Below are 19016 nucleotides of genomic sequence, written 5' to 3'. Positions count from 1 at the left end.
TGTCTGGCCTAACTGGTGATAACTGGTCCTGGCGCTCGGCTCCGATCCGATGGCCTGGTCATTAAGAGGGCAAATCCTTGTGGTCAAGAACTGGTTAAACCTGAAGGAGGTGTTTATAAATTACTTTACTATTGCTTTAGGCCTGGTTCACATGTATGCGGGTTGGTGGTTCACATGTATGCGGGTTGGTGGTTCACATGTATGCGGGTTGGCGGTTCACATGTATGCGGGTTGGCGGCCCACATTTGCACAGGCATAGCAGCCCATTGATTTGAACAGGCTGCTATGCCCTCATTTTCCGCAGAAAAAAGGTGCATGCAGCATTTTTTTAAAATTCAGTGGCCTTGAAATCCATCCTGCTTTTGCACCATGCGACTAACCTGCAGTTCCTGCTCTGGCAAGCTTTCTGCATTTTTTGTATACGTGGGCACGGCATTTAAAAACAGTTTGCGTGTGCAGCAACGGCAGGTAAGTCGCATGGTGCAAAAGAAGGATGGATTTCATGGCCACTGCATTTTTTTTAATTCTGCATGCACCTTTTTTCAGCTGAAAACGCAGGCATAGCAGCTCAAGCCCATTCACATCAATGGGCTGCTATGCCTGTGCAAATGTGGGCCCCCAACCCGCATACATGTGAACCACCAACCCGCATACATGTGAACCACCAACCAGCATACATGTGAACCAGGCCTAAAGCAATAGTAAAGTCATTAATAGATAAAAACACCGGTCCTCCTGCAGGTTTAACCACTTCTGGATCGCAAGGATTTGCCCCTTTAAAGACCAGGCCATCGGATCAGAGCGCCAGGACCAGTCATCACCAGGTAGGCCAGACACTGCTTGATGGCTATATAATAATGTAATGTGGGCTGCTATGCGTGTGTGTGTATATGTGATATATAATTAGAGCTGCACGATTCTGGCCAAAATGAGAATCACGATTTTTTTAGCTTGGAATAAAGATCACGATTCTCTCACGATTCTCTGTGTAACAAAAAAAAAAAAATTGGGATAACTTACTGTTACGTTTTTTTTTTTTTTTTATTCATTAAAGTCTATTAATTGCGTTTGAAAGACTGCTGCGCAAATACAGTGTGACATAAAATATTACAACAATCGCCATTTTTTTCTGTAGGGTCTCTGCTAAAAAAAAATATATAAAATGTTTGGGGTTCTAAGTACTTTTCTAGCAAAAAAAAAACTGATTTTAACTTGCAAGCAACAAGTGTCAGAAAAAGATCCAGTCTTTAAGAGGTTAAACTTCCTTTCTCCCTGGCAGAGGGAAGGAAAAGATACAATGTAATAATTTTTGTTTATAGTTAGGCGTTAGCTGTGTGAGTGAATGAGTCATCCAGCTCACTGAAATGTATCAATTCACAAGTCAGACCCAGGAGCAGAGAAACTCGGTATTTTAAAAATGCCACAATAACAATACCGTGGCTATGCAATACCGCGATATATCGAATTACCGAAAACCGGCATATGTCTAGCGGGCATGCACTGGTACTGCTGGTCCTTCTTAGGCAGCTGTGGCTCCTGGGGAAGCTTTTCTGCAGGTTCTAGGCGGACTCCATTTTTCTCAGTGGGGGATTGATCTGCTGAACCCCCGTTGAGCAGGCAGATGACAGATGTGTCTCCGCGCTGTGTGTAGAGACACACTTGTCAGGTCCCCATTCATCTCTATGGGGGAATCGGATGGGAACGGACCATCTGTCCGTTCTCATCCGATCCGATCTGCCAGACAGATGGAAAATAGGGTTTCCATCTGTCTGGTTTTGACGGATTTTAGCATGTCTCTGCTGACATCCGATGCCCCATAGGGATGCAGGGGGCGTCCGTTCAGATCCGCCAAAAAAACTGACAGGGGCCTAACTCATTTCCACTCTATCTACAACTAAACAAAACAAAAAAAGTGTCTGCAAAGCACCCCGACCCCTACTTACACAACCAGCGCTCCCCTGTTGCCCCTTCTTTCTTTGTATCTGGCACTGGGATAACTGATGTTGGTGACCCAGGGATGTGGTAGGGTTTCCAACGTTAGTATGAAAAATGAGTACTATGTGACTGGAAGCAGTTCTACGCTGGTACTTGCATGCGCACAGTGTACAACCTGGACGCAAACATTCTGTAGCCAGGGTTGTACGCCCATGCTTGTGTTTGCCCAGGTAGCAACATATACCCACGTACAGCCATATTAGATAATTGCTTTCTATTAGTGGGTGTTCGCAGTAGCTATGACCCCCAGGAAAGATATTTAGCTGGTTCTGGTTACTTATGCATGCTTTGCGGCCATGTGCATGAGCCCTAACTTGTTTCCAAGCTATCTAGAACTAAACAAAAAAGAAAAACTGTTTTGGCAAGGTGCCAGCAAAGCACTCCCAGTCCCCCCCCCCCACCCCTGCCTCCTCTGTACTTACTATACCAGCACTCCCAGTCCCCCCCCCACCTCTGTACTTACTATACCAGCACTCTCATACTGCCACTTCCTCTTGTGCACCTGGCACTGAGATGATTGCTGTTAGCGATCTGGGGCGTGCAGTACGGTTGCCGGCCTTTCTACAGAGAAAAAAAAAAACACCAGCCCCTATGGTCTAGTTCCTGTTAATACCATTGGCAAAAAGTTTTTCATTTTTACTGGCCAGCCTGGAGGAATGCGAGCCAGGTGTCAACCCCAGGGAATGTGATGTCACTCCCCTGCTCATGTGACTGTACTTGGGCCTAGCAATTGTTTGCTGTCGTAGATAAGAAGGTTGCATGCTCCTCTGTACCTGGAAGTACCAGGTCTTATAGAGAGATGTGGAGCGGTGATTGGGCACTGATTAGTATAGTGCGTTATTTTTGTTTGTCTGAATATTTGGCGGGGGGACAATGGGGAGGTGAGTGTACTGTATGTGGGTAAAGGAATGGGCTTTAACCACTTCAGCCCTGGAAGGGTTTACCCCCTTAATGACCAGGCTATTTTTTGCGATACAGCACTGCGTTACTTTAGCTAACAATTGCGACGTTTTGCAATGCTGTATCCAAGTAAAATTAATGTCCTTTTTTCCCACAAATAGAGCTTTCTTTTGGTGGCATTTGATCACCTCTGCAATTTTTATTTTTTTGCGCTATAAACAAAAAAGACTGACAATTTTGAAAAAAAAAAAAAAACATTTTTTACTTTCGGCTATAAAACCTATCCAATAAAAAAATTTAAAAAAATCTAATTTCTTCATCAATTTAGGCCAATTTGTATTCTGCTGTATATTTTGATTGGTTTGCGCAAAACTTATAGCATTTACAAACTGGGATAGATTTATGGACTCTTTTTTTATTGTTTTTACTAGTAATGGTGGAGATCAGTGATTTTTACCGGGACTGCGACTATTGTGGTGGACAAATCTGCCACTAAGTGACACTTTTTGGGGACCAGTGACACCAATACCCTGATCAGTGCTAAAAAAAAATGCACGGTCACTGTATAAATGACACTAGCAGAGAAGGGGTTAACATCAGGGGCAATCAAAGGGGTAACTGTGTTCCCTAGGTGTGCTTTCTTACTGTGTGGGGGATGGACTGACTGAATTAATAGAGAGATCTTGTGTTCCTGATTAGCAGGAACACAAGATCTCTCTCTCTCTCGCGCGCGCTCGCGCTCGCTCGTCCGCTCTCTCTTTGTGACAGAACAGCGGTCTGCCTTGTTTCCAGCTATGGCCCACCAGCTGTTCAGAAACTACAATTCCCATCATGACTGGTTATGTCTCTGAATGTCAGAGATTTACAATGCATCATGGGAATTGTATTTCCTGAACAGCTGGAGGGCCATAGTTTGGACACCCCGGACATAGGCAGATTGCCATTCTGTCTCTCCTATAGACGATCGGCGGGTCCCAGCGGCCATTGGACCCGCTGATTGGCTCCCGTTGTGTCCGTTCACAGTGGAAATGCAGCTCCGGCAACGCGCACGCCTCAGAACCAACAGAGGGCATGACGTTCAGGTACGTGATTTTTCCATTTAAGGGCAGCCCTGCCGCAGTAAATGTATGTGGGGTGGTCCTTAAGTGGTTATAGAAAATGTCACTTTGACCATTTAGAACAGTGTGACAATTTCTTTACGGGTGGTACGCACAGGCAGAGATGGAAAACATGAGCAGTTTTTCAGACATTTACCGTATCTATAAGCCAATCAAGCACTCAAGCACTAACACTTTGGGGGTGGGGGTGGGGGTAATCTATGCACTGCACCTATTTTTTTTTTACCACCAGCAACTTTGGACCTCAAAAAGGTCCCACTTTGGAAACACAGGAGTCCAAAGTAATTAATCCTTCCTCATGTACATTGACAAATGACCAGATACAGATTACAGTATTGTCACCAGGACTAACCTTCGTCCAACCCAAAGGATTGACGAATTTGAACTAATTAAAGATGTTCAGTTTTTGTGCTTGTCAATTGATGTATCAGGTCATATATTATAAGGATTAAGAATCCTCAAAGTCCCCCCTAGTAAATAAATGGCAAGACTTCACATTGGACGATTTAAAATCCCTTGATGATTAAATGGAGCTGTGGGAAAAGGACAACTCCCCGGATGGACCGCTCTTACGGGTAGAGGATGATGAGGTTGTGCTCCCCCTTGTTGGGCGGTTCCTATGGGGGTTTCTGTTTCCCTCCCCCACAGCTCTATAAACCAAAATCCAGGGCCATTCCTCTTCTTCAAGCTAATTCCAATATTTGGCCTTTACTCAAGAAGTAATCAAGAAGATCAAAAATAAAAAATGGAAGAATTTAATGTCTAACCTTACTTCTGCTCAGAAATTAGCCATTGCAAGTTTAAAAGATAACCTGCGATTGGTGATAAAACCGTCTGACAAGGGCAGAAATATAGTTGTTATGGATTCCACTCAGTATGATCAAATGGTTTTGGACGTGCTGAGAAATCACGAATGGTATAGGAAGGTACTGGAAGTTTTCCTTGAGAGGATGACAAATAAATATAGGCACCTCATTACTGAAGCACATTTAAAAGGAATCATTGACAAGAAAACTTTGAAGTTTCTCAATGTCAAAACTCAAAGAACCCCCACTCTTGTATGCATTACCAAAAATACACAAAAATGCAGTCCAACCACCAGGGAGACCAATAGTGTCCGGAAAAGGCTGTTTGACAGAATCTGCCAGCCATTTGACGATTATTTGAGACCGCACGTCAAAGCTCTTACTTCCCACATCCAAGACACCAGAGATTTGATTTGAGATTTGGATGGTATTACCATACCGGAGGGAGCTTGGCTGGTGGCAATTGATGTAGAGGCCCTCTATAACTCTATTCCCCATGACTGAGGGGTACGAGTTGTGGAGGGTTTCATATCTGAGCGTGGCATTGTGACAGGTCCATATAATCCATTTGTTTTGAATCTTTTACAATTTATTCTAACAATGTTTTCATGTTCAAGCGCTCCCACTACCTCCAGGTGCAGGGGGTTGCGATGGGGACTCATTGTGCCCCATCATATGTGAACCTGTACCGGGGGGGGGATGTGATTTATTTTCAAGAGATGACCTGCAGGATCATCTAAGTAAAATTCCTCTTTGAAAAAAGATTCATTGATGATGGCTCTTTGGTGGAGTTGACAATCTTCTTGGAAGCTTTGAAAGTCAATAATTATGATTTGAAATTTACAATGACATATCATCAACAGGTCATCAATTTTTTGGACATTTGTAAATGTTGATGGCAGCCTGGGATCCACTCTCTATAGGAAACCATCATCGGGTAAACACCATTCTTAATGCCATAAGTTCACATCTGGCACCTCTTGTGTCAAGTATATCCTACAGCCAGGACTTTTGTTTGAAGCGGGACTTCTCCAAACAAGAGGATTATGAGGCTTAGGCCAAAGCATTACAGAGATGTTTGTTGGATAGGGGATATAATAGATCATGCCTAAAAAAGGCTTACCAGTGAGCCAATGGCCAAAATAGGGAATTTTTAACAAAAAGAAAGTCAAAGTGTAAGACTTATCACTCAATACTCTGGACAGCACAGTCAAGTTCATTAAATTATGAACAAATTTTGGTACCTTTTGGAGGCGGATGACTCTGTCTCCAAATACATAAAAGATTACCCTGAAATAACCTTTAGGAGATCAGAATCTCTAAAAGACCAGTTAGTTCACAGCCACTACTCCACTCCATGTAAGAAGGAATGCCCTGAGATTACTGGCATGGCTCTCTGTAGAAAATGTAATTTCTGCCAATATTTATGGCAAGCACAGCAAATTATGTTGCCTAATGGCAGAATGTATAAACCACATTTTATTGCAACTTGTCAATCCATTGGCGTTGTATATTGCATGGAGTGTGAGTGTGGCATGTTCTACATGGGTAAAACAAAGAGGCCATTCTTTCATAGAATTAGGGACCACGTCAGACTGGTCTCTAGTAAGAAATTTGAGAGCCCAATGAGTTGTCATATAAGTTGATATCACAAGTTTGATGTCACCAAGATAACATTTTTCGCCTTGGAGCACATCCCTAAAAATAAGAGGAGGCGATGTGGACATAATACTCTTACAAAGAGAGATCAAATGGATATTTAATCTATCTGCTACAAAATATCCAGGATTTAATGAAGCTCTTGGCTTCAAACCTTTTCTTTGAATTTCCTGTATAACATCAAGATCAATACAATTTTCCCTTTTTACATTTTTTTTTCTCAGTAACTAGCTGAACCCTAAACGTAGGAATTACTCATCTACTTTTTTGAAAGGGGGGGGGGGGTTGTTTCAAGATATTATTGACAATATTTGTTCTTTTAGAAAACTTGCAATTACTTCCAAAAAAAAATTAAGATGTTCTTTATTAATTAATTGTAAGGATTCTCTGATAGATTTTTCTTGGATTTTTTAGATGTGATTATATGGGAGTTGATTTGTTGTTTTTAATGGATGAATTGGACTTTCTGCAGAGTGGGTGGCCATACGGACGCCCAGGGCGCCACTCTGGTCCATAAATTGAGCAATACCATTTTGAGCTCATTTTTTGGCTAGGTAGCACCAATTGTCTCTGAATGTACTCTAAAGTGGTTTTCTAAAGTGTTAGAATATTGCATTTATGTGCAATGCCTACTGACAGTGAACAAAGATGCTGTAACTGCTGTGTGCAATAGATGTTGGCTTCCTTATGGGTCAGGGGTTGCTCTAATTGTGCTAATTTAGTTTGGTCTTGTAGACTGTCAAAGGTCCATATTCAATGAAGGTACACTGTTTCTATTGATTCATAGTGATATTATGTACAAGGATTTATAAGTCTCCTGAAGAAGCCACCAACATGTTGAGGGAAAATCTCTGTTCAGTGACCGTATGAATTTGTTATAATGGTTTTAACCATATGAGATTTTTAACTTCGATTATTTGAAATAAAATTAGATTTTAGAGTAGACATAATGTTTAAAACTTTTTTTGTCTTTGAGCACCTAAAAAGTGCCGTTATGTGTCTTTTCAAAAAAATGTTTATCGAACTTGGGATGTGGTGCATATAATGACCTTGAATCTCTCAAATCCATTTTGAAGCAGGTTAGAAATATTTTTGGCTGAGCTGCATATATGGATGCATCTCCCAGAGTGTCATGGAAGTCAACTGCCCCTAGTCCCTGCACAGTTCTCTGGGAATGTATTCTGATAAATAGCCCCCATTCGGCTCTATGGCCTTGGAGGAACGGAGCGATGTCTGACGTCACATCTGCATTTTGGCCTTAAAGGGATGATTTTTTCATCTCTTAGGGCTCTTTCACACAGCGATCCGATCAGATCCGCCTGTCAGTTTTTTAGGCGGATCTGATCGGATCCTCCATGCAGCTCTATGGGGCAGCGGATGTCAGCAGAGACACCTCCGCTGACACCCGCTGCCATCCGCATCCGATCCTGTGCGTGAAATCTGGACGGATGGAAACCCTATTTTTCCATCCGTTCAGTAATCGGATCGGATCTGATGAGAGCGGACAGGCGGTCCGCTCTCATCCGATCCCCCATAGAGAGCAGCGGGGGCTTAGACACCTCCCTCTTCGCTCTGCAAGCGGAGACGGAGCTGCCATCCGCCGGCTTAGCGGGGATCGCGGATCGAACACCGCTGACCAACACGGATCCGCCTACGGAGTTGGACCGTGTGAAAGAGCCCTTAAGTGCAAAAGACTTTTTTTTTTTGCTTTAAGTGTAAGTGTGAGATCTAAGGTTTTTATGACCGCAGATATCACAATAAAGTGGCCCTGTTATGCTTATTTCTATCAGCTCCAAATAACTGCTCCACAGGAATTAATATGATTACCAAGCATATACTGCTAAAGCTCATCTCAGGATCTTAGAATAGTTTCGGGAACAACTGCAGTCATGAATAACATGAGTATATGAAAAGGTTTCAGGAGGATATTGGACCTGAAAATAACTGAGATAAGGGTGTGATTGTGGGGAGAGACAATTTCCCCATGCAGCTGACCTCCTGTTCAGTGATCCTCCTAAAGCTTATAATTGTCGGCCTCTCCCAATAAATAGCTGATAGTAAATTATCTCAAAACCTGTGAAATTCACAAACCCATGGTTGGAATTTTTTGTTTAAAGAAATATTTTCTAAAGCTTTATGAGGACAAATAATCTAAAGGCGACAGATGAAACATTTTTCTTGTGTATCTGAATAAACTAAATCAGGGGTCTCCAAACTATGGCCCTTCGGTTGTTCAGGAACTACAATTCCCATCATACCTAGTCATGTCTGGGAATGTCAGAGTTTTACAATGCCTCATGGGACGTGTAGTTCCCCAACAGCTGGAGGGCCGTAGTTTGGAGATCCCTGAACTAAATTCTAACTATGATTACGGTTTCTATTTGGGAAAAATCATACTTCTATTAATGTGTAAAGTTTAACTTTGAAGTAGAACTATCGTTGTCTGTTAGAAATATTTGTTGGTTTTATACAATCCCAATTCCAAAAAAGTTGGGATGTTGTGTGAAATCTACCTAAAAACAGAATCCAATGATTTGAAAATCACATAAACCCATATTTTATTCCCAGTAGAAAACATATCAAATGTTTAAACTGAGAAAATGATCCATTTTAAGGAAAAAATAGGGTCATTTTTTAAACTAATGGCAGCAACACGTCTCAAAAAAATTGTGTCAGGGCAACAAAAAAGTGGAAAAGTAAGTGGTACTAACAAGGAAGAGCTGGAAGAACATTTTGCTACTAATTAGGGTAATTGGCAACAGGTCAGTAACATGATTGGGTATAAAAAGAGCATTTTAGAGAGTAAGGCTGGCCATACACTATACAATTTTCTTATTCAATTTCCTTTAGATTTACCTTAAACTATGTAGTGCAAGGGCCTGCCTGATTGCATACAAATTGAAAGTGTTTAGGTCTGACTCTATATTACATGGTTTTGGTAAATCTAAAGGAAAGTTGAACAAGAAAATTGTATAGTGTATGGCCTGCCTAAGAGTGTCTCAGATGTAAAGGTGGGCAGAGGTTCCCTCAACCTAAAATTGCAAAGACTTTAAATATATCATCATCTACAGTACATAATATCAAAAGATTCAGAGAATCTGGAGAAATCTCTGTGCGCAAGAGACAAGGCCGGAAAAAAAAAACAATACTGGATGCCGTGATCTTCTGGCCCTTAGATGGAACTGCATTAAAAACAGGCATGATTCTGTGATGGACATCACTGCCTGGACTCTGGAATACTTCCAATAAACACTGTCTATGCCTTCCAAAAATGCAAGTTAAGGCCCCTTTCACACTTGTGCGACTTGTCCTGCGAATTGGTACTGTAAAGTCACATAAGTCATACTCCATGATTTCCAATGAGTACCATTCATATCTATGCGACCTCAAGTAGCAGTGACTTCAGAGTAGTCCCTGCACTACTTTAGTCTGATTTTGATGCATTTTGCGGTCCATAGACCTCAAGATTACACAGGCATTGCTTCAAGTCAAGTCAAAATTTGCAGCCAAATCGTGTGACTTTTAGGTCGCACAAGTGTGAAAGGGGCCTAAAGCTCTATCATGCAAAGAAAAAGCCATATCTGAACATGATCCAGAAACGCTGCCATCTTATCTAGGCCAAAACTTATTTTAACTGCTTCTGGTCCGCGCTATAGCCTATATACGGCTGCAGCACGGACTCGAATTTTCGGGAGGCCGTTTTTAAACGGCCTCCCAGAAGCAGTCTCCCCGCGCGCTCCCAAGAGCGCGCATCGGGGAAAATCTGTGTCGGCCGTGTCCCTTGGACACAGCCGATCACAGATCGTGGTGAATGGCCAATCACAGCGGCCATTCACCACGTGATCGAACCGTCCAATGAGAGATGATCTCATATGTAAACATATGAGATCATCTCTCATCGCCGGCGCTCCTTCCTCACACGGAGCCTGCAGTGTGAGGAAGGAGGGGGAGCCTCACAGCGCCGGGGACACAGAAGAAATGTAATCAGGGCACCGATCACCAGTGCCCTGATTACAAGAGGTAAAACACATACACAAATTGCCCACAGTGCCCGTCTACAGTGCCCCCCCATCAGTGCCATCCGCCAGTGCCGCCTATCAGTGCCGCCCGTCAGTGCCGCCTCTCAGTGCCCAGCAGTGCCACCTCTCAGTGCCCAGCAGTGCCACCTCTCAGTGCCCAGCAGTGCCGCCTATCAGTGCTCATCAGTGCCGCCTATCAGTGCTCATCAGTGCCGCCTATCAGTGCTCATCAGTGCGGCATATTAGTACCCTCCTCATCAGTGCCCATAAGTGCCACCTCATCAGTGCCCATAAGTGCCACCTAATCAGTGCCTATCAGTGCAGCCTATCAGTGCCCATAAGTGCCACCTAATCAGTGCCTATCAGTGCAGCCTATCAGTGCCCATCAGTGCCGCCTCATCAGCGCACATCAGTGAAGGAGAAAAATTTATTTATTTTCAAAATTTACTCGCAGAAAATAAGAAAAACTTTTTTTTTTCAAAATTTTCTGTCTTTTTTCTTTTTTTTTGTAAAAAATAAAAAACCCAGAGGTGATTACATACCACCAAAAGAAAGCTCTATGAGTGTGAAAAAAATGATAAAAATTTCATATGGGTACAGTGTTGCATGACCGCACAATTGTCAGTCAAAGTGCGAGAGCGCTGAAAGCTAAAAATTGGTCTGGATGGGAAGGGGGTTTAAGTGCACAGAAGGCAAGTGGTTAAATGGTCTGTTGCAAACTGGAAAACTGTTCTGTGGTCAGACAAATCAAATTTTGGCATTCTTTTTGGCAACCATAGCACTACATCCTCTGGACTAAAGAATAGAGCGACCTTCTGGCTTGTTAGCGCTAAGTTCAAAAGCCCACATCTCTGATGTTATTGGGGTACATTAGTGCGTATTGAATAGGCAGCTAATATATCTGGAAAGGCACCATCAACAATGAAAGATATTTCCAGGTTTTAGAACATCATATGCTCAGACACGAATGGGAAAACCTTCATCTCCAAAAACTCCAGCAACCGATCCCCTCCGTTCCCAGACAATTAGAGTGTGTTGCTAAAAGAAGAGGGAATGCTACACCGTGGTAAACCTGACCCTGTCCCAACTTTTCTGAGACCTGTTGCTGCTATCAATTTTTAAAATTGCCTTATTTATTTCTTAAAATTGTATTTTTTCTTAGGTTAAACATTTGATATGTTTTTTATTGTGAATAAAATATGGGTTTATGATAGCATTCTGTTTTTATGAAGGTTTTCCACAGCAACTCGACTTTTATGGAATTGAAGTTGTATATGGTATGTGATGGGGGTCAACGGCATAAAAAGTACACCACTTCCATGCATCTCAAAATCGAATATTAAAATTTGAACCAATGGCATGGCAGGTTGGACGAAATTTTTAAGGGTGTTCTAAAGTCACTGATGATACTTTGGCATGCTGTGAACGGATTTTCAGAGTTTCTGTACAGACGTTCAAAGAAAATTCAACCCATGTAAGGCTAGTTCAGTGTTTTTCAACTCCGGTCATCAGGACACACTTAAGCCCCGTACACACGCGTCGAAAATCGTCAGGGAATTTTCATCCGACGACCGATCTGCCGATATTCGGCTTGTTAGGATGATGCTTCCGACAACCGACTCCGACTTTTCGGCCGAAAAAAATCTGGTGTGCAGGCTATAAAATTTTTGTCCGCCGTCAAAACATGGCCGATTTTCGTGCAGTCAGTACAGATTTCGACAGGGAAAAATCTTATGAGCAAGACTGGGCATGCTCAGAGAAGAAAGAATACAAAGAAAGCAAACCAACACATGACATCACTTCTGAAGTAGATTTTTGTCGGGCGAGAAAATTCGTGTGCAGTCTAGGCACATTCCAACCAACAAAACACCACTCTGGACAAAAGACGGACGATCGGTCGGCCGATAATCGTTGCGTGTGTACTAGGCTTAACAGGCCAGAATTTAAGTATTACCTTGGGGAGATGCAGACTAGAGTACTGCAATCACTGAGTAGCAAATGATATCACCTGGGATGTATTTCAGTTTTCTTGCAAACCTGGCCTGTTAGTGTGCCCTGAGGACTGGAGTTGAGAAACACTGGGCAAGTCTTAATTCTGAACTTGTGTAACTTATACAAGTGTGGTTTATATCTTGAGGTTCATTTTGTTCAGGCTGAGGATTCTATTTGTCCCCCTCGTGTCACAGTCAGAGCTTGTTGCCTACAGAAGAGCGGTTACACAGCAGTTGTGAGCCATTAAATATCTCAATGGACCAGATGTCATGACATGAATGTAGAAGAACTGCCGATAACTGTACACATCTACATGCTTACTAACCGGATAAGACTCTTTGCTTCCCTGGGTGTATGCCAAGTTGCAGCTTGCTTTGTGCAGACCCTCTGACAACAACATCCTGGCTTTGAGAGCTTTCCTAACTTAGTAACATGAAAGCCCTTTGTTTAGGATTGTAAAGTCACTCTTTATGTCACAGTGTGTCTGTCCTCTTCTCTCTTCTAAATTACCCCTAAATAGGTGTAATTACAAAGTGCAGGTTATGTGTCAAATCTAGATTACAGAGCGTTTGGGAACCGTTATGTACATGGGTACAGTAAATCATAACTCTGCTCTCATTCTTTTATCCTGTATTTTATCTTTTTACCGTTCTTGTCTAGTTGGGTGTTTAAACCACTTGACCTCTAGAAGATTTACCCCCCTCCCCCCCTCCCCTTCATGACTAGGTAATTTTTTTTGCGATACGGCACTGTGTTACTTTAATTGACAATTGCACGGTCGTGCGACAATGTACCCAAATAAAATTTGTAATTTTATTCCCCATTAATAGAGCTTTATTTTGGCGCTATTTAACCACTTGCTGACCGCCGCACGACTATCTACGTCGGCGGTCAGCCCCTCACAGGCAAACTAACGTAGGGCTACGTTGCTTGCTTGTGAGGGTCTAGGGAGCGAGCGCGCGCCCCCGCTCCCGCGTGGTCACGGACCCCCCCGCGCGTGTGACCAGCGGACCCGATGTCCGCCGGCCACTCGGCGATCGGCGGGGGAGAGGGAGAATGTCAGGCAGCTTGTGTAAACAAGCTGCCTGTCATTCTCCTCGCTGTAAAGACACTGATCACATGGATCTACTATGTAGATCCGTTGATCAGTGTCCTTACAGCTTAAGCCACAGCCAATCACAGTAGAAAGCACGCCCCTAGGGACACACACAGCCCCTCCCTCCCAAATAAAGTTAACCCCTTCACTACCAGTGTATTTTTACAGTAACAGTGCATATATATAGCACTGATTACTGTAGAAATGTCACTGGTAACCCCAAAAGTGTCAAAAATGTCAGTCAAGGGTCCGATCTGTCCGCCGCAATGTCGCAGTACCGCAAAAAAAATCGCAGATCGCCGCCATTACGCATTAAAAAAAAAAATGACAAAAATCTTTCCCTTTGTTAGTAAACGTGATAACTTTTGCGCAAACCAATCAAAATACGCTTTTTGCGATTTTTTTACCAAACATAGGTAGCATAAAACAAATTGGCCGAAAATGTTAAAAAATTTTGATGTTTACATTTTTTTGGGGGGGAATTTCATATAAAAAAATTTGAAAAATATTGCTATTTTTGCAAAATTGACGCTCTTTTTTTGTTTATAGCGCGTGATCAAAAAATCGCACAGGTGATCAAATACCACCAAAAGAAAGCTCTGCTTGTGGGAAAAAAAGGACGCCAAATTCGTTTAGGTACAGCGACGCATGACCGCGCCATTGTCCGTTAAAGTCACGCAGTGCCGAATCGCAAAATACCCCCTGGTCGGAATGGGGGTAAAATCTTCCGGGGCTTAAGTGGTTAAGCACCACTACGGGTTTTTTTTGTTTTGTTTTTTGTTTTGTTTTTTTTGGGGTTTTTTTGCGCTATAAACTAAAAATTACCAACAATTTTGAAAAAAAAAAAACAATGTTTTTTACTTTCTGCTATAAAACAAGGCAATAAAAAAATGGTACAAAAATCAAACTTCTTCTAAATTTAGGCCAATATGTATTCTGCTACATGTTTTTGGTAAAAAAAAAAAATCCCAATAAGCGTATATTGATTGGTTTATGTAAATGTTAATATAGCATCTACAAACTATGGGCTATATTTATGGAACTTTTTTTTTTTACGAGTAGTGGTGGCGATCAGCGACTTATATCGTGACTGCTATATTGCAGCGGAATGTCAGACAATAACTATAGTGCTTTCAAAGTGTTAACTGTGCGCCTAGCCAGTGTTTTTGTGTGCTGCTTTCACTAGGGGAAGGGATAAATTCTAGTCCTTGCTTTGTAGAGACACAGGATCGGTCCCTTCCCCTCTGTCAAACCTGAGATAAGCCTTGATTACATAGGAATATCTCAGTTCTCTGTGTTTTACTAACGATCGCTGGGTGTCGGAGGACGTCTAGTCCCGGGGCACGCAGATTGGCTTCTGGGGTGAATTATCACAACAGAAGCAGCCTGCGCATGCCCCCTGCGGGCAGAAGTGCAGGATCACGTGTATATATGTGATCCTTAGGCCAGCCTTTCTGAACCAGGGCTCTCTTCTGGGACCACTAGTCACTCCTTGAGGAGTGAGCAATAGTGAATTGATTTCCCACTTACACTGACCGCCAATGCAAGTAGGAAATATTCCACTAACCACCAAAGGGGTCACTTCCACACTGACTAATGTAAGGGACACCACAAGTTTCCACTTTCACTTCAAGAGTTTTCCTGAAAATTATTTTATTGCATTGTGCAGGGATGCCATGTTCTTTATTATTTTGTTTAAAACCTAACTCTAGGCTTTCTGTTACGTAAAGTGATACTAAAGTCTCGTTTTTTGTTTTTTTTTTTGTCATATTTCCCTCCTCTGTACAGAGGTTTTGCACAGAGCAGCCCAGATCCTCCTCTTCTTGGGTCCCTCTTTGCCACTCCTGGCCCCTCCCTCTTGTTGAGTGCCCCCAGAGCAAACTGCTTGTTATGGGGGGCACTTATTGGGATTTTTTTTTCTTTTTACTAAAGACGTTTTCGAATATTTTTTGGTCTAAATTTATAAAGACGTTTGATATTTTTTTTTTATTGCATATGTTTAATAACAAAGTAGAATATATATATATATATATATATATATATATATTTTTTTTTTTTTCAGTCTTTTTTTGTTTATATCATTATTATTATACAGAATATGTATAGCGCCGACAGTTTGCACAGCACTTTACAACATGAGGGCAGACAGTACAGTTACAGTACAATTCAATACAGGAATCTGAGGACCCTGCTAGTTAGAGCTTATAATAAAAAATATACCCAGTGGGGATAAAATACCACCAAAAGAAAGCTCTAAATTTTATTTGTGTACAGTGTTGCATGGTCCCCCCAAAAGTGTCAAAAATGTCAGTTAGGGGTCCGGTCTGTCCACAGCAATGTTGCAGTCCCGCTAAAAATCGCAGACCACCGACATTACTAGTAAAAAAAAAAAAAAAATAAAAATGACAAATCTTTCCCCTAGTTTGTAGACGCAATAACTTTTGCGCAAACCAATCAAAATATGCTTATTGCAATTTTTTTTTTTTTGTATATGTAGCAGACAACAAATTGGCCTAAGAGGATGAAAAATTTAGATTTTTAATTTTTTTTTTTTTTTATTGGGAATGTTCTATAGCAGAATGTGAAAAAAAATTTATTTTATTTTTTTCAGAATTGTCGCTCTTTTTTTGTTTATAGCGCAAAAAATAAAAATTGCACAGGTGATCAAACACCACCAAAAGAACGCTCTATTTGTGGTAAAAAAAATAACATCAGTTTTATTTTAGTACAGTGTCGCACGAATGCTCAATTTTTCCGTTAAATTAACGCAGTGCCAAATCGCAAAAAATGGCCTGGTCATTAAGGGGCAAATCCTTCTGGTCCAGAACTGGTTAAGTACATAATTAACACCTGATCTATTGGTATAGGCGCAGGGATATGCAAACTGAAACTGTGGCCCTCCAGATGTTGCAAAACTACAAGTCCAATCATGTCTCTGCCTCTGGTTGTCATGCTTGTGGCTGTCGAGTCTTGCTATGCCTCATGGTACTTGTAGTTCTGCAACATCTGGAGGGCCACAGTTTGCATACCCCTGGTATCGGGTATTCACCTATTTTCCTGGAGTGAACTGGCATGTAAAGGTTTAGAATGCTTAGATTAACCATTAACTCTTCTGTTCTGTTTGCTTTCTATCCAGGGCAGATGTTAACGCAGAATGTTCGCTTTCTGGCGTGCCAGCCTCGCTTGCTGTTTAGAAACATGAAGTTCCAGAGAAGAGATCTTTAGGATCCCCATCTGTTTTCTGTGCCAGTCAGGAGAAGCACCGAGACAAATGAAACGGGTGAAATGGAAAAGCAGCAGCTCTCTGTGGATGATGACCTGTTACCTATTTATTATGTTCACTCGGAGGTAGAAGATAAAACATTTTCTAGAGCGTGGCAGGGACATGAAGCCTCTGTACCTTCAACGCACTTTAATCATATTCCATCTTTTAATGAGAACTGCTTGCCCCCAGGTCCATCCAGAACTGAGAGGTCTGTAATAAATGAAAATGATCAGGGAGGGCAGAAGGAAGTCAATACTCCAGGTACGAATGTTGAGGACTGTTATGCAAGCAGTGCCTATTCCGAGGTCCAGAGGGTCTCTGATTTTCATCATAAAGCCACCAATATGAGGACCCAGGTCAGTAGCACATCAAAGACCACCTCTGCTCAGGATGTTTTCTTAGCCAGTTTACTTCAGGTTCAGCTTTGTGTTATGGATCTCCAGGATCAGATTGATATTACGGAGACCAATCAGAAAACCAGGGAAATGAGGCTTAAGATGAACGTGCCTATGGGGCTAAAGATGAGCCCACCTTCCACTCTGGAGCCTGAAAGAAGTCAGTCTTGCATTGAGGAGCTTGTAAGGGATCCAGAACCTCAGTGTGTGGATGAGGACCAAGAGAGCGATGATACTGCTTACTCCGAATTGGAAGTAGAAGATGAGAGCTTGTTTTGCAATAACCCTTTATTTAAGAACTCAAAAGTGCCACCTAACATGGACTATAATGTACAGAATTCCATTACTGAACTGACCAGCCAACGTGAATCAACTTCCATGGACAGTATAGTGAATGAGGGAAGCCAGCTGCTAAAACCAAATGCATCGGATAGTAAATACTTTGGTACGGGAATGGCTGTATGGCATCCGATATTACGGGAGGAATCTCTGGAGGAACTCCAGATATATGAAGATGAGTGGGAGGAGAAGAGGTCTATGCTCTCTAGTACAAGGACCACTGGATGGCCCGTTTCAGACAATATGGTAAGTGACACACTTGAATACTGACTTTAATCTAAAGTAAAGTGTTTGTCCAGCCAACGTTATGTTTCATTTAGTTTTTGGATAGAGCAGGGAATAATTAGAATCTCTGTTGGGTTTTTACTTCTCTCCGGGGCTTTGTTGAGCCTGGCACACACTGCTAGTTTTTTTTAAGTTCAACCAAGCAGGCTGAATGAAAAAAAAAACCACCCCATAAATCCCTGAACCAACACAAGCAATGTTGGTGCAGCGATCTCCCCCGCTGTGACTTTGTATTCTGCCAGGGGGACTCCAAAAAATGCCAGGAGTGAATTCATGGATGTCTGGATGTCCTCCTGTGATCATGCTGCCGGCGCGCTCCCTGTGGCATGCCCTGTGATCGCTGAGTCCTTTGGACTTGGCTGATCACAGTTCGGGGTAAAGGGCCAATCACAGCAGCCCTTTACCATGTGATCAGCTGTCAGCCAATGATAGCTTATCACAGGATGTAAACACAAGCCGGTTATCGGCTTTTCTCTCCGTGAGGAGAGAAGAAGAAAGCTGATAACTGGCTCCTGTTACAGGGACAGCAGTCCCAACAGTGCTACTAATTGGTGCTTACCAGTACCACCTACTAGTGTCTATCAGTACTGCCAATCAGTGCCCATTAGTGCCTCATCATCAGTGTCACCTATCAGTGCTGTCTATCAGTGCCACCTATGAATGCCCATCAGTTCTGCCTATCAGTGCCACCCCTCAGTGCCCATCAGTGCAGCCTCATTAGTGCCTCCTCATCAATGCCTACAAGTGCCACCTATCATTGCAACTAGGGATGCACCGAATGTTCGGCAAGCGAACATTATTCGGCCAAAAATAGAAAAAATAGCACTTTCGGTGTTCGGCCGAATAAGTAAAAAGGCCGAATAAATTTGTGCCGAACAATGTCAGCGGCGGTCACTAAATGGCGGCCCGCGCGATGCTTCCGCCCGGACCGCGAGCCCGCTACCTAGGAGTCCTTCAGTCCCCTTCCTCATTGCGGCTCCCGACTCCCTGCTCACACGCCGCCGGTGTCCTGTCCGGCCGCGAGTAGGGGGTGTGACGTCACGCGCGCGTCCCGCCCCCTGCTTCTGACTGCCGCTCCTTCACACTCGGTCCAGCGAGCGTGACACTATGTGCACGCCCCGCTCCCCTGTTCGCGGCTTTTGGCTCC

At 42.7% G+C, this 19016-nt stretch overlaps 1 protein-coding gene across 1 annotated transcript in view; it reads left to right on the top strand.

Annotated features, from left to right (window-relative positions):
- PSD4 (pleckstrin and Sec7 domain containing 4) overlaps positions 1-19016 on the top strand; it is a 119557-nt gene that overhangs the window by 43991 nt on the left and 56550 nt on the right. Inside the window, exon 2 of the mRNA XM_082256765.1 lies at positions 16722-17830. Coding sequence (XP_082112891.1) covers positions 16871-17830 — 960 coding nt within the window. The 5' untranslated portion in view covers positions 16722-16870. The remainder of the gene's footprint in view (positions 1-16721; positions 17831-19016) is intronic.

The sequence above is a fragment of the Pelophylax lessonae genome (assembly GCF_965119305.1).
Source record: "Pelophylax lessonae genome assembly, chromosome: 4".
Lineage (NCBI taxonomy): Eukaryota > Metazoa > Chordata > Amphibia > Anura > Ranidae > Pelophylax > Pelophylax lessonae.
This window is presented reverse-complemented; position numbering and strand designations above follow the sequence as displayed.